The 16,834-nt window shown below is 36.5% G+C and overlaps 1 protein-coding gene across 6 annotated transcripts in view; it reads right to left on the reverse strand.

The window, feature by feature from the left end:
* The window catches only part of LPIN2 (lipin 2), a 43,811-nt gene that overhangs the window by 9,170 nt on the left and 17,807 nt on the right, over positions 1–16,834 (reverse strand). For 5 of the 6 annotated variants that reach the window (XM_087755590.1, XM_009468551.2, XM_087755612.1 and 2 more), the window contains exons 3-11: positions 16,115–16,210; positions 12,450–12,748; positions 8,279–8,386; positions 4,388–4,511; positions 3,431–3,752; positions 3,090–3,189; positions 1,742–1,929; positions 505–598; positions 65–134 (exon numbers count right to left, since the gene is read on the reverse strand). In XM_087755590.1, the coding sequence (XP_087611716.1) occupies positions 65–134; positions 505–598; positions 1,742–1,929; positions 3,090–3,189; positions 3,431–3,752; positions 4,388–4,511; positions 8,279–8,386; positions 12,450–12,748; positions 16,115–16,210 (1,401 nt within the window). Of the gene's footprint in view, positions 1–64; positions 135–504; positions 599–1,741; positions 1,930–3,089; positions 3,190–3,430; positions 3,753–4,387; positions 4,512–8,278; positions 8,387–12,449; positions 12,749–13,689; positions 13,914–16,114; positions 16,211–16,834 lie in introns of those variants that run through there. The other variant, XM_087755621.1, reaches the window with a different exon arrangement.

The following is a 16,834-nucleotide window of genomic DNA, read 5'->3' on the forward strand; positions in this document are numbered from 1 at the left end:
TAAAGAGATAATCATGTGTTACTACATACAAAATCTTTACAAAAGTATATATGTATCTATTTACCTTGGGCAAACTCTTCTGAAACACCTGCAAACTCAGAATCATTGGAGCAGCCAACGCCCAGTTATAATACCTGTTTTAAAACACATTATTGATAAGGTATTACAAAACCTGACTAGAGGTCAGTAAATATCAGTGTGCAAACTGCCCTTTTGTTGATGAAAATATATATTTGCTGCCAACAACTAATATTAAAGTTTTCTGCAAGTAGTTACTTTAATATATACAATTCAACATCAGTGGTAATTGCTGAAAAAAAAAAGTCACTTCAGTTAAAGCTAAATTTAATGCAAATCTGCAGTTCAAAATCATTCTCTTTGAGACTGAGAAACAGATCCATCAAAAACACAAATTGCAATGGAAGCTGAGAAATGCACTCACTTTAAAGGGTAGATTTAAAATGAGATCTTCTATGACCTAATTACATGATATAGAGAGTTTACCTGTTATAAATCCTTATTACCAAATTAGGATTGTCTATGAGTCCAGGGTTTTCAGCAAATTCATGATAAGTAATAATATGTTCCATGAATTTTTCTGCAATAGAAGCAGATTTTAATTAAAAATAATAATATAAAACCCCAAGATGTCTGATTAGTTTGTATCTAGGGAAATGCTTTCTGTCATTTCAGAGTCTTTGCTGATCTTGCAACATCACTCAAGATACGCTAATATGGCCTACCTGTCAAGAGTCTCGTGACTGCCTCCTCAGTAACAGGGAAAGCCTCGAACCACTTCAACAGTCACAGTAATGAGAATTAAGAAATTAGAAGAGGAAGGATAAGGAGGAGGCAGGAACTAATTCAGTTTGCAGGCTGGAAAAAGAGAGCCATGCTTGTCTAAGCAAGTTTTCTTTAAAAATTACTATGGCAGGTACGGGGCCTACATACTACACTAAAAGCGGAGGGGGAAGGATGTCATCAGCTTTTCAGGTTTGTTTAATCACTGACTAATAATAGAATTTTCATGACTAGTAACTATACAAGTTTGCAGAAATTCATGATTTAGTGTAAGACCCCTGCAAGGAAGACATAATTTTTTCAAATCAAATCCAATACTACTACCACATTATCAAAAGAGCTGTTCTGAGCCTTTATTAATAAGCATTTAAATTTCACTTGATGCATTAGAGACGGAATGACCTCAAAAATGCATACAACTTCAGTATTAAAATTAACCAGATCATTAAGAGTGAAGAATCAGCTGGTAAAAATCTAAAGGTTAACAAACATTTAGGATAGGAAAAGTAGAGCAGGAGAAAAGATAGTCCAACACAATAGTCAAAGGTTTTTTAATTGCTTAAAAAAAAACTAAAAAAGAAGAAAAATTATCAGGCAGTTGGAAAGAATATAAATTCTGAAGATTTATATAGGACTAAGCAAGTAACTGCAGCCAGAAACAAGAGTGGTTGGTCAGATACGCAACATGTAGTGCAAAAAAGGAGACAGATAGCTTCTCAAGACATCAAGTGCTCTTGAGTAATCTGAGGTTAAATTCTGCTACCTCTGCTTGGCAAATGCTTGAGAATTTTAGAAAATGAAAGATTATCCATTCCCTTTTCTCAACATGAGCATAATAATAAGCCAAAGCTTTGCAAGGTGAAAATCAGAGCATTCAAGCCACTTCATTTGTTTAGCTGCCTAAGCTTTATTACTGTTTATGTATTAGTCCTTCACATACCTTTAGAAATCTCTCCATTTTCATTGAGACCTCCACAAAGTGAAAGTGTAACATCAGGCAAGTCCATAGCAGAATCAGACATGCACTCAGTACCACTATCAGCGGCAGCACTTCCTACTGATTGGGGTGACTGGGAACCAGAAAGGGTATCAGACTCTGTCCACTGCCTGAAGCCAGGATCAGAATCACTAAAGAAAAGAAGTCCACATTTTCCATAAGTATTTCACTTGCAAAGAATTGTATAGATTTTAGGTTACAGAACACACTATACGATTACTCAAAAAAAATTATCTTGCTGTTCCATTCCTTTTAAGTACTACCTCATTTTACAATCTGAATTTAAAACCAGACAAACAAAAACCAGACACAAACACCCCCCCCCAACCCTTCATAATACCGCCAGATTGACAGTTTCCAGTTCTCCTAACATGCACCTAAATTGGGAAATAATTACATTTCTCTTGCCTACAACAAAACTGGATTTAAATGAGGAAAAGATCCTCTACATTCATTTTTGCAGAACAATATTATGCTCCTCAGTCTTTACCAGAATGCTGCAGAACAAGAATAAAAGGAAAAAGGACATTGCTTGATGTTTTCAGAACACTGTGTGTTTGGAAAAAGTACAATAGAAAAGAAAGGTGGCCTTTTAAATAAAAAATATCACATTGTCATCTAAGGTTAAAGTTATTAGTTTGATCCCAAGTAGTGTAATCAGTAAGTACTGAAAAGTTTAAAATTTTAGTTTCAACACAAACCAATACACACTTCTTCCCTATTAAGCTGTATCTTCACAACGGTCTTACTAGACAGTTATTCTTTTGAAGGGTATTTTAGGAGTATAAAATGATTTGATTTCATTAAAAAAACCAAACAAACAAGAGTGAATTTTGATCTTCATGCAAGGCAGGTCAGTCTCTTGTAGGATTTTTTTTGTTGGTCTTTTTTGATATTAAAAAAAAAGTTGGGAGGGATGTACAGGGCTTGCAAAAAAACCTGTTGTGTGCTTATCTAGAGCTAGCAATATGGCAAAATAGAGTACTACTGCAAAAGGAGCGTGCAGTTTAAACTTATCCCCCCTCTACATTTGCAGAACATACAGGTTCTACAAAGATGAAAACTCTCAGTAATGGCCTCCTACGTGATCTTTCAATATTCTTCTTGTCAAATCAGAAACAGATTTTCACAACGAGATCAGTACTGATTACTCCACAAAAGCCTAGAAACCTGAAGTCCAATTTTTTTTTTATCAGAAGTGGTGCATAAAGACCTAAATCATACATGTAATAACTCACATAGTGCAACTGCAATATAATCCTAGATCCATAGAACCTTAATTCAAAATTACCTTTTGGGAAAGTAGAGTGCTGCAACTTCAGGTTCCAAAGCCTTTAGGTCCTCCAAGTATATATCATCAGGCCCCTGATGATGACTTCGCTTGTGCACCCCTGTTAATTTTAACAATTAAGATTACTAAGATGAAGCTATCCAGACACATTAAATACAAATGTAATTGTGGAAGATTCAGACTTACTTGCAGCATTTATAAATCCAAGACATTAATTATAGTTTTAGTCAGATAAGACTTTAAATAGCAAAAATTGAAAAGGCACATTTAAACTTTTTCCAATATGACCTCAAAATTGGTAAATCACGTTGAAGGAAAGAATCAACACCTTTCTTATATACCTTTCTTTTTTGAAGGAGAGTCAGTTTTTGCTGTTGGCTTTGTTTCTGGTAAAGGGTCCACCAACAGTCTGGGATGATGATCAGCATCTAAGGGCAACGGATCTTGCGGTTCTATGATTGCAGAAGCAAGAGAATCTTTAACATCCATCTGCTTAAGCAGAGGATGAGTTCTTGGCTCAGGTTTCAGTACTGTACAGACAGAATCTTTCACATCATCATCATCTTCAACTTCATCAGAGCTGAGGATGACCCTAAAATGAGTCTTCTCTGATGGAGTAATGGTAGCTGTCCTGGGATGTTCCAGTTTCTCTTTCTTGCTTATCTGAAAAATAAAACTCTAGTCAATCCTTTCACTTCACATAAGTTTGCTTTATTCTGGTCTAAACATTAAAACTTGTACTCATGGTACACATCAGGGTCACAAGTAAACCAGGTAAGAATTTAAACATTTTTAGCAACATAAACCATGTCCCACCTTATTAGGAAAGTTCCCTGCAACGGAAGCTTCATACAAGCTTATTTACAAGTTCAGTAAAAAAGCTGGCATAGAGGAAGTGCTGACTTGACCAAACCATGGCAAGAAAAAAGCACAAATGTGGACATACCAGGGCTTCTGACACCAGCTGTCACGTTAGATACCAAATTTACTCTATCAAGGCTACAATTCCTCTGGAATAAACTAGAACTTAGCCTAAAATAAAGGAAATTAATTTCTAAAGTTGCTTTCTTCAGTTTCTAACTAAAAATTCAGAAATTTCAGATTTTTTACTGCTAGGTTTTCTGGAATTACTTTGCTGACCAGCTTTTGAACTCAACAAGTTCGACTATCTGCCAGCCACAAGGGGGTGCTACTTTCCTATTTCAGCTGAATTATCTGATTTCCAATCCTCTCTTAGGACACAGTTTTAGATATGCCAAAACGCAGTTCACAAAGTTAGAGACAATAAATACATTTACCTTGGTTGATTCTGGGAATCCTCCCCATGTCCATTCCATGTGAGATTCAGATCTGAGCAAGCTCTCAGCAGGTTTAACTTCTAGTTCTGAATCACTTTTAGGGCAGACTGGCTCAGAGAAAGCGCTAGCAAATCAACAACAACAACAAAAAAAAGCAAGCTACAGTGTTTAAAATGCATTTGTTGTGCAGTTACTGTTGGTAGAGTTTTCTACAGCTTCACAGAGCTTCAATTATTCGGCAGCATGGCAAGAAGCCCAGCAGGGTTTTCAGACAGTGAGAAATTAGGTTAAAACCAAAATCACATTAAAGGACTTCAATAGCGATCTCCCTAAACAGATTCCTCCGCTGTATCTGTAGAGTAGGTATAGCTCTCCCCTCAGCCCATGTTCCATTTTTCAAACAAAACAGAACAAACCAAAAAAGTTTATCTAGAAGTAAGAGAAATTAGCTTTAAGTTCCTTTCCTCTGTAAAAATATAGCATTTAAGTTTGCTATGCCAAGACTTGAGTAATGAAAGTCCTGCAAACCTAACTCACAAATGCACAAAACACCACCAATTCCTGATGTAGGGAAAACAACATTAACAAGATAAAAGAGGGAAGGGAGATGACTTGAAAACTTCCTTCAGATGTGTTTGGACTACATGGCCTTTTAAAGTTCCATCCTATTTTTCCTACGGTTATTATCCATAGATCAGAAACAGACCTCTGAAACTTACTTTAGCCAAGACTACTTATAAGCCAGAAGAACTCACTCTACAAAATGCTAGAAAGGTACGATTTCAAAATCATTTTGCTCTTATGATCTTAGGTAGAAAAGGAAACATAACAGGTTGTTCTGAAGTAGCATTTAGTGTTGGGACAGGTCCAAGTCTATCCTTTCCAGAACAGGGCAATTATATTGCATATTATAGAAATGCTGCTCTTCTTACACTTTGACATTCATAGAGTACTTTGGTTTGTTTTTTCTTTAAATATATATATAAACCTCAATATCTGAATTTGAATTGTAGGGACCAGAACTGGACACTCCAGGTGTGGCCTGACCAGCGCCGAGTACAGTGGGATGATTACAACTCTTTCTCTGCTATTAATGCCCCGGCAGATGCAGCCCAGGATCCGATTTGCCTTTGCTGCTGCAGTAGCACATTGCTCACTCATGTTCAGCTTGTTGTCCACCAGGACCCCCCTTTCAGCAAGGCTGCTCCCCAGCCACACAGATCTGAGCCTGTACTGGGCTCTTTGGTTATGTCGTCCCAGGTGCAGGATTTCGCACTCGTCTTTGCACTTGTTGCACCACGAGAGGTTTCATCTTGATATAAGAAAGAAATTTTTTACAGTGAGAATAATCATTCACTGGAACAACCTTCCCAGTGACGTGGTCCCCATTACAAGAGGTTTTCCACTTGTGGCTGGCCTAGATTAATCTCATCTAGTCTCCCTCTTCCGTGAAAGGTTGGACCAGATAATAATATTTTGAAATCCCTTCATCCAGGGGTACAAAAAGGAAACCATTTAGAGATTTCCCCCCCTCAGTTCCCCTTTAACAATTTCCTAGAGAAACTACATTTTCTGTACTGTTAGAAGGGCTTATTTAAAGTAACACATTGATGAAAATACGTGTACGTATTTGTTTTCAGGAGGAATATGAACTCATTTTCCCTATGTGCCAAATAATTTATTCTGCCTGTATCACAAGTCAACTAGAAGCCATGCAGACATATGAACCTGTTTCTAAGCCTAATTAATATTCAGCATTACTTGCAAAAGACTGAATACTTCAGGGCTTTGAGAACCTAAGCCTGTTCCACTTTCCCCCAAAGTGTAAGTTTTCCATTATCATTCTCAGGGAGAAGTCTTTAGTCAAAAGGCCCATGCTTGTAATAGTGATCTAGTCATGCTAACATTGCTAGTTACAACAGTAAGAACATTGATGGTATCAAGGATCAAACAGGTAATAGTTATGCTTTTTGGTTTTATTCTAGTGAGTAGGAAAAACAGAAATGTCCTCATTGAAAAGACTTATGCTGTTATCTTCCCTTTGCTCCCTGCAAGGGTTCTGAAGAGCAAGACGACCAACCTCAACTAAAAGACAGTTATCTTTTTCAGGTCTTCAAAATGGAGGTTATCAAAACCTCCCATTTTTCTTCCACTGTACAATGGCTACATTATAGAATCTTTCTTTGGTGGCTTAGGAGAAATAATTTCATGCAACATTTCTCTTCTGCTCATGCAAGAGAGAATCCCCCACCCAACTCCCCCCCCCCCCAAAGAGGGAAAGGAAAATTGCCATTTCTCTTGTTACACTGCTATCTGTACTGGGTAGCTTCCTGTTAAAAAAAACCAAAACAAACTATCAAGAGCCTAGGTATCTCACATGATGCACAAACAAGTTGTTAGAGCAGACTATCCCCTAAATACGTAAACAAGAAGAGAGGCATGAATCATATCTCCCAGATATAGCCTGCTAGCCTATGTTAGCTACAGTTTTATAAACTGAAAAGGAGTATCAGCCTCTATGCTACAATTATCTAGGTGATATAATCCATACAATAACATGTCAATCCTGAGGGTCAAACACTGACTGCTTTTCAGTCACAAACCACAAACCTTTGGGGAACATTTGAAGACTACAGCTCATCAAGAACAATTGAGGATGTGGTTGTCAGCCCAAAACATAAAAAGGAACGATAATGGGATTTCCTGTCCAACTGCTTCTGTCCATTAACAAGCTATGCACTGGGGGAATTAGCAGGCACCAAGCCTGGTGTGGTAGATTCAGACTCTACTGAGGCCACAACCCTAGAAACACCCCAAGCAGACAGATTATATGCACTTCAAAAAGTATTTTCTGTCTCTTCTATTCTGCACTACCTTCAATTGATACAGAGGAACAGGCACCTGTGCATGGAGCTGCTAACCTGTATCAATGGATATCACACAAGGCTGACCAGTAATCGTCACTAACACTATGAATGTATCTGCTATGAGGTAAGAGGGCTCAAACTGAAAAGTAGTAAAACTAGACACTCACCAAAGAGTTAAGATGAATCAAGATACTGCTTAGCATGCTATGTGCTATTTATATGCCCTTCCCTATGCCCAGTGTTCAGGAAAAGTACGAAATTTACTTCAAGTACTACCACATATGGACAGAATGCTTTCTTATGCAAATAGAGATTGATGTTGGAGTGGCGAAATCCAAAGGGTGAGCCTTGAAAAATGTAGAAACTGAATGCAAGAGGAATATAATAGCATGAACATCAGAAACTGAAGAGCTTGAATGTATAAACAGAAGTGCCCTGGCCACTGTAACTGAAACCTGACGGGCGAGCTGTGTTATGTCATTTTTAAGAATCCACAATCAACTGATGCTGTTTCTGGTGTCTCTGGGTTAGTATTCCAGTAACTAGCAAATCCTCTGTTCGGAAATAGAATAGGATTTAAGTTGAGGACCTGGCTTTACCTCAAGTAATTTGCATTATTTCACCTGGCAAATTCTAACTTACACTTCTAGCAACACTTCTGCTTCATGGCATATCAAGTGTTGCTTATGCCAGGGTAAATCAGAAGGAACATATTCATTTTCCATACCCTTCTCAACCTAAGGAAATCTTATTAACGGTATTTTCTTTCTTTAATAGTGAATTTTAATAAGAAAGGGGTTTTTTTCACTTGGGGGGGGACGGGGACGGACATAAGTTTTGTTTAATACATACAGTAGAGAGGAAAGTTCCCAAAGTTCCAAGTATCAAATGCTGCATTTGATATCACAAGTTAGGCATGTTTGACAGTTTTACAGATCAGGGGGAAAAAATGAATTAAAAGGCATATTATTTTTTTAATAATTATTAATCATTATACATATGATGACATTGCAAAGTAACTTACTTCTCCAGAGGGGACCAGTCTCCATCAGATAAGGGGTAGTGATCCTTCGAGTGATAAATCAGAGATTCTTTTTGTTCTTCACCCTTTGGTGATGAATTTGAGGATCCTCTGTGGAGACACATGGGACATTAAGTCAGCTATAAGAAATGTGCATTACTAATTCAGTTAGAAAAGTTACTTCTATGTTACCAAAAATCCAAGATCAAAAGAAAGAAGTGTATAGCTTAAAGAATTCATGGTTTGCAACACACCTTTATATAACTTAAAAATGTATATAAAAACTATTAATACTTGAAAATACTGCAAGTTTAAAAACCTACTACTGTTGACACATAGTAAGTTAATACTGAAGAAGTCACAATAGCATAAATATCACTCTACACAGCCAGCTAATATTATCAAAACCCAAAGGTGAACAGAGATTTACACATAACCTTTACCACGTTTCAGAAACACTGAAAAAGTTAAACAGAAAAAGCAGTTTTGACAAAGCACTTTACGACTGCACATTTCACAAATCAAAACCAGTAAGAACCAGGGGTAGGTACTAGCCTCACAACTTACCCAAGAGTTTACAAATTAACATAAACTACAACAAGCAGCTAGAAGTACTGCACTGTTCTGAACAGTGGGGTTTGTTTTGCACTGGAAAGCCTACTCAATATCTGTTAAAAAAAAAAAAAACAACAAAAAAAAAACCAGACAAAAAACCACCAACAGTAAGACCCACTGAGCGGGCATGCATTGTATTTTACACAGAAGTCCCTTTTAAATATTTCCATCATAAGTACTTCAGATCTTTTTACAGCTTTCTGAATTTAATTGAATAAATAGTTATTCTCAGGATACAACTAACTTGTTTTGAGGTTAGATCAAGGGCATCATGGCTACACAGTGGACAGAATAAAAGGAAGATAAGCCTGAAATTTGAGTGTAAAATGGAATACAAATTACTTTAAGCCATTATTATGAAAGAAAAAAGAAGTATTTTTCTTCCATTAGCAACACAGTTGCACTGGACTTCTTTTGGAATGCTAACACTAATTTCTCTTATGGATGGAGAAAAGATTTTAACATTATCTACTAAAATACATAAATATTTAGAATTTACATGCTTACTCAATACAGCCCATTAGATCCTAAGCAGTTACAGTGATCTACCTCATTTGCACAAGTCTTTCATTTGGAAGACTGTCTAGACTATGTTAAATACTGAACTCTAAAAATGTCTTAATAGCTCCACTTCTTATTCACAAGTATTATTATTATGAAACTTGATGATGACAGCTTGACTTGAGATGAGATCTGCAGAGACTGTACATCCTTTGTATTCATAAACCAAGCTAACTCTGATAGAAATATGTTTCATGCTATCTTTGTCTGTGTCCAGTGTGAAGTATCTCCAAAAGAGGAAAGAGGTTTACTTGATTGAACAATTACATAAACACATAAAAAAATTATTACAGCGAGGTCCTCAATATTATGACTTCACAGGGTGGCAACATGACACACAGGTGGTACTGAACAGATTTTATTCACTAGGAATTTGCAACCAAATGAGTTCATATGAAGCATCAAAAAAAAAAAAAAAAAAAAATCGAACTTCATCCATAAGTGGATAAATTCAAAGGTTAAAAATCCAAATGCAGTCAAAGATTATTGAAAATGAGAGGGGAAAACCAGTATGCATAAACTTATAACTTTGAGTTGCACTATCAATGCTAAGCTATTTATTTTGCAACATTTATAAACAGTGCTAGCATTTTTTCTCATCCTTGTCCACTTTACACATGGTCTAAATAAATATGTAAGATTTTAAAGACAGATAACTTTTTAACACCCTTAGCACTGGAGAAATAATGCCCTCTATTTCTGAGTGTTCACACTGTAATCTCAGTCCTCCTGGTATTATTTTAGGTAAGTCGAGCACTACTAAGATACCTAAATCATAGTTAGAAAAGACAAAGGATATAGTTTTTAAAAAGCTGCATAAACACTTGGAAATGGATTTTTCCAAGAAACAGGAAAACAGCTTGTTTTTCACTTTGTAAAAATAGAACTAGATAAGACATTACATACTGGTACCTGTGGCTGAATTTTTGACCTTCCTGTTGGAACATCAGCCTCCCTTTTCCTTTCCCAGTTTCACTCTGAAGCTATGTTTAATAACAGTTAGTTAAGTTTCTATTTCTCCCCTCCCATAAGAGCCACACATTTATAACTAAAAAAACCCAACAACAAACCAAAAAACAAAAAAACACCCAAACAAAACCTGCTGATATCACCTTACCATCCCCACAGGATATGAAAAGAAAACTTACGAAGATTTTTTCACAACCATATCTTTAGCTGGGAGGAAAACAGTGTATGCTTATCGCAAGGCATTTTATTGCCTGCCTTAGTAGGCCACTGGAATGACTGTATATGAACTCCACTAACAGATACACAGCCACAAACCTACTGTCTCTGAGCTTCCGTTACTACAGTGTATTTTTTCAGTCCTGCATTTACTTACTATTCACAAAACAGCTTGCTTTTACAAAATCTTCTTCCTTTCACATTGTAACTCTTCTCTGACTAAGAATGCATTTCTGCTGCTATTTCTGTTTATATATATATATGTAAAAAAATGCGGTTTACAAATAAAGCCTTTTCAATCTTTCATTCTAAAAGCACACAAAAAATAAAACCAGAGTAACATTTACTGAAACACCATGGTCTGTTCAGCTGTGACTAAACATTTGACATTTCAGTCAAACCTACAATTTTTTATTCATCTCTAGTCAAATTAAGATAATTGCTAGAATAGCAATTTGAATTCTAAACACTGGATGACAACACCCATTATTGGCATGACATTCCTAAATTTTTCATACATTTGTAATAATTTATTAAATAAATAATAAGCAATTCATGGGTTATATTTTCTTTTTTCCTGTACTTGATGGTTATTTTTATTTTTGATGGTTTCACTAAGACAACTTATTGTTGTCTTAATACTCTCACACTGAAGACTGAACAAAGATCTTGCCTTTCTTAAACTGGAAAAAAAGGAAAAAAGGAAAAATCTCAAACTAAACAAAATGCCAATTCCCAGACTTAAACAGAGCAGTGAATATCTAAATGACAATTCATTGACAAATATGACAGTGAAAAAATAAGGCAAATGAACCAAGAAAGCCACTGACATTCTAGAAAACACTTTAAAAATCCAAATTTTGTTTGTTGCATTTTATTGCTTACAGGTGTGATAACAGTTAGATTCATGTTTTTCTGTTGCACTAACTTTTTTGACTGGTACTTATTAAATTTGAGACTCCCTTGAAGACCCAATACTGAAGGAGTTTTTTCAGTTATATTTTATTCTCTTACACTAAAACATTCATCCAATTCCCAAACCAGATCTTGAATTTATTCAGACAGTTATTACATTTAGCAGTAATGCCGTCCAATAAAGCAGCTAGCTTTGTCTAAAAACTACTTCTTTTGTTAAGCAGCCTACGAAACTTCCACATAAAACTGATGTGTAGGCCTTTCCTGGATTTTAAGCATTTATATGTTTGATAGCTTTCTTCTATTACTATGGTCTTTCCTATTACTCATATAAGCTTATTCAGCTTATTAGTATGTGCTACCACTTTACCGCAAGCTCCACTTTACTAATAGTTTATCCACTTCAAATACAGGACTGACTTTTTTCCCTCCTTTATGACTACACACGTGTAAAGAATTCTCTTCACTATGTGAAGGAGCAGTCATTTATGTAGTTTTCAGTTACCAAAGTAAACTTCAAGTTACAGAGAAGTCAAATTCAGATGTGGTGTACTACAGGCATTCCATGCTGCAGTTCATGTAGAGGTTACCCGAAGACCACTCTGCCTCATCAGAGAAATTACACTGAAACTTCTCCTCAATCACACAACAGATCACGACAATATTTCATTACCAGAATGGGCTTAATTGGATTTCATGTTCGTAACAAAATGGCCAAACTTGAAGGATTCTGTAAAGATGTGGAAGATAATGGTTTGGAGTTTTGTTTGTTTGAGGAAAAGCCTACTCAGAGCCTATTGAAACTTATGCATTACTTGCATAAAGAAAAGGTACAAGTCACCTTTTAAATGTTCAGTGATTTACAGTGAAAGCAGTCTGCAAGTATCTGATAGTTTACCTTAGGGGTTGAACACTTTTTTCATCATCTGAGCTTATTTCCATTTCAAAAATCTCTTCCGTACCAGTAGAAGAGATCTGATCTTCCTTCCTGCTATCTTGCTTGTATTTCTTTCTTCTTCTTTTTTTCTTTTTCACAGAACCCGGGGGGAATACAGTCTCTGTTTCCACAGAGTGTGGGATTTCTGAGTTTACACATGTCCTCTCATTTTCACCGGGTTTCAAATGATTGCCAGTGTCTTTAAAAAACTGGTCTTCAGTGGGTATTGGAGATGTTGCCAAATATGCAGGAACTTTTTCCTAAGCAAAAAAAAGAACATAAAGAACAGACTATTTTTTTCACTTTGTTTTGAGCATACAGGATAGTTGTCGGCTACAGATGAACCCTTGCATGTATATTTAGACGCAAAACCATACAATAGCCCAGTAGTATGAAGCTGATATCCAGAAAGGAACCAAGTTCATTAGAGGGATTACAAAAAGTTCAGAAAAATGAATGTTGGTATTCTTACAGTTTCAGACATAAACAATTGATTTTGCTAGTAAAACAAATACCCAGTCAGTGGAATGTTTCTGAAATTATCTGCCCTTGAGCACACCAGTTCTATCCATGCATAGTAAATGTGTTAATAAAAATAGGCTAATTAAATCCACTGCTGTCTATTTATTTTGAAACAGATTCATAGAAAGGTGTAGGTTGGAAGGGACATCTGGAGACCATCTGGTCCAATCTTCTGTTGAAAGCAGGGCCTCAGTTTAGGTTATATCCAGGGCCTCGTCAAGCCAACAGCTGAATATTTCCAGCGAGTGAGTCTACCACTTCTCTAGGCAACCTATTCCTGTGTTACATTGTTCTCACAGTGAAGGATTTTTCTTATATCCATCTGGAATTTCCCCCTTGTCTTATCACCAGGCACCCTTGTGAAGAGAGTGCCTTTGTCTGCTCTACAACTACCTTGTAGGTATTGCAAGACTGTGGTTAGAGCCCCCGAGCCTTTTCTTCTCCAGGCTGAACACAGCCAATTCCAGCAACCTTTCTTCCTATTTCAACTTCTCCAACCCTCTGATCATCTGGGTGGCTCTCCACTGGACTCTCTCCAATTTTCCATGTACCTCCTGAACTGGGGAGACCAGAACTGTGTTCCAGGTTTGGCCTAACATATACTGGGTTGAGTGGGCCAATCCCATATCCTTCCATCTGCTGGCTGTGCTCCTGCTGATGCAGCCTAGGACACACTTGCCTTCACTGCTGCCAGGGAACACTGCTGGCCTTTTACAGCAGAGATGCATTTCATCCAGTCGGACCCCAGCCTGTACTGCTGCGTGGGATTCTTCCAACCCAGATGCAAGACTGCACACGTATCTTGGTTAAACCTTGTATGAATCTTGTTGGTCCAGTCTCCCAGCCTGCCGAGGTGGCTCTATGTGGTTGCTCTTTTTCTGGTCTGTCTACCTCTCCTCCCAGTTCAGTGTCACCCACAAAATTGGTGAAGGTGCATTCAGTTTTGTCATCCATGTCAGACACTATTTATGTAAAGTATCTTTCAAAAAGAAAAACTCAACGATAATTTACTCACATTAAAACCAACAAACAACCCTCAATTAATTACAGCTCACTGCCCTTTGAAGGAACAATTCAATTGAAGGAAAAGCTTCACCAATGGACTGCCTGTGGTTTGTTTATTTACATCATAACAAGAAACTTCAAGATATTGACACCTAGACTGAAAGAAACACACTGTGAAGGGACAAAGTGGAACAAAAGTGAAGAGAATGGAATTTGCATAGCAAGGAGAAAGAGAAAAAAGTTATGGAGCTCAATTTCATGGTAAGACTAGAACTAATTACAAGATGCCTGTTATTTTACAGGACTCTTATGCAGCAGATTAGTCAGGAACTACACTGTGATCAGAAACGGCCAGATCACTGATACTACTTTTGATGTGTTCAAAGTCTGAACTGCTATTCTTTAATATTAAATTCAATTTTTCCATTGAGTTAAGAGTTACAGACCAAGGTTTGTTCCACTGCTTGTAAAGTAGAAAGAAGTGGAGAAAGGAGAGCAAAATACAGCCTTATACAGCACTAATGACACACAGATTTTGCATTGTGAAAAACCTCAAAATAAAATGATAGCACCTAAAGTAAAGTTAATATTCTATACAATTAGTGATAAATAATCCAGAAAAACGTAAATCCGATTTACGTGAATTGAGGCATGTGGTGTTACTTCTGAATGTCAAGACGTGAAAACAGCAAAGACTGACCACTTGAAAGAACCTTTCTGAATTCATCAAGAACTCAGTGAGAGCTTTATTGTTTATACCTTAAGCACAGCTTCAAGAGGTGACCACAAGGACATGTTGATCAGTAGCAGAAATACTGAGAAAAAAAAAGTCTAAAAGCACTAAAAACAACTCAGTCCTCTGCTTTGTAGCTAACTTGATCTATAGTTTCAGCATGAACTACCAGCCTTCCAGAACACATTATACACAGATAAGGCACTCATTGTACTGGGGACAAAGGTAGTGGTTACCACCCTTGCTTTCTGAAAGTCTTAAGACTGATCAGTTACCATCAATGGCTAACACAGCCTACACCTATAAAAAAAACCTGCTTTCAGTTTTGATTTTTATCATGGTATATACTAAAACAGAACCGATCCTTCCTTTCTCTTAAATGTTATGAATTCCTACCCCAAGTTATCATTTAGGGTCTTACTGCTCATTTTCTCTTTCCACTTTAAATTGTATTTAACTCCTTTCAAAATGAGAGTTTCCTCCAATCCTTCACAGTAAACAAGTAGCGCCCTAAACTACAAAGTAGATCAAGCTCATTTCCTTCAAAGACTCTGATTCCTAATAACAACAGGAAATTAACGCTTCATCTTTCACATCACTGAGACAAAATTTTTTTCTCTCTCCTCTAACTGACTGTTTTCATTAAACCTTTCAGAACTTTGTATTTAGAACTTCTTTCCTTCTGTCTTGCTGAAAAATGCCAACAGATTCAAAAGTGATCAAAACCAAAGCTCAGGACTGACAAATATTGTCATTACATAGGTCCCATATCCTTAGGAAATCAGACTAAAAAAGAAACATTATACCTGTTTTTCACAGGCTCATTAGCTTCCAGCTGCAATAGGTTCTTGGGAAATTAATTACTGTATTATAATACAAGAAGAATTCTCAAGTCAAAGAACTTACTGTTTATTAGCTGGTGAAAGTTTCACAGATAAAATTGTGAAAAATTGTGCTAAAAATTATAAGACAAATTAAAAATATGCCAAAATAAACAACCTTTGTTAGTACAGAGGTCAGTAGCACAAGCTATAAGAACTTAAGGTAAAAATTATTATAAGGCACTGCAATCTGTATAACTGCAGTCAACAAGAAAGAATATACTAAAACAAAGTAAAAAAAAAATTCAACAAATCTTTCAAATAATGCTCTACTAAAAAAAGAATTGGTTACTATATTATCACTGGTAGTGAAATTGTACAAAGCATCAAGCATCTTGGTAGCATATGAAAGTGATGTTAAGATTCAGTCACAGAAAATCTAGCTTTCATAAAAGTTACAATATTGACAACACTATATGAAACAATTTTAACACATTACTCTGTTAATACTGCATTGTAGCCATCATGAAGCACAAAGCCCTTACATTTTCCTCCTCGGTTTCTTGTACAAAGAAAGCTTCTCCATTGTCACCCAGTTTCATATGAAGATCAACAGCGTCGCCATTAATTTCTATATCAATCTGTGGAAAGAGACAATTTAATGTAAATAATTCATCATAGAGGAAAGCACTGACCGTAAGGCCCACTCAGCTCTGAGAGTAAACTTTGTTCCATTGTATAATCATTTCTTTCAAAAAGCAGAGAGAGGAGAAAAAGACGTCTGTTACAATGTTTTTTATTTTGTTAACCTGCATACATCATCAATACATTATGCTCCTAGCAGAGAGCCTAACACCTACAAGAAAAATCGGAAAAAATAAAAAACATCTGAAGACTGAATCTTGTTCAACTAATTTGGAGAGCTAGAAGCATAAATAATAATCGTTGATCTAGTCTTTATTTGCTGGAAGAATGATTGAGACTGTTCATGTTCATATGTTTAAAGCTCAACCTGAATTGGGGCCTGGTATGAACCTGAGTCCTCAATACCAGAATTTCAAGATGACAAACTGGAAGCCTCCTGGAGGCAGGCTTTATTTCAAAGGGACAGAGATTTGCCATGATTATTTCTGCAACTCCGTTAACATTGTTTCAGATTTTCTTGCTCATGAGTTTATGGGGATATCGCATAGGACCACAACCCTTCTGCAACCATTGTGCTTTTGTCAGAGGAAGAATGTTTTTCTTCTCATATAAAGGAACTT

Source organism: Nipponia nippon, unplaced genomic scaffold, assembly GCF_047370975.1.
Source record: "Nipponia nippon isolate SJK-2023a ecotype South Korea unplaced genomic scaffold, ASM4737097v1 scaffold_1, whole genome shotgun sequence".
NCBI classification, from domain to species: Eukaryota; Metazoa; Chordata; class Aves; order Pelecaniformes; family Threskiornithidae; genus Nipponia; species Nipponia nippon.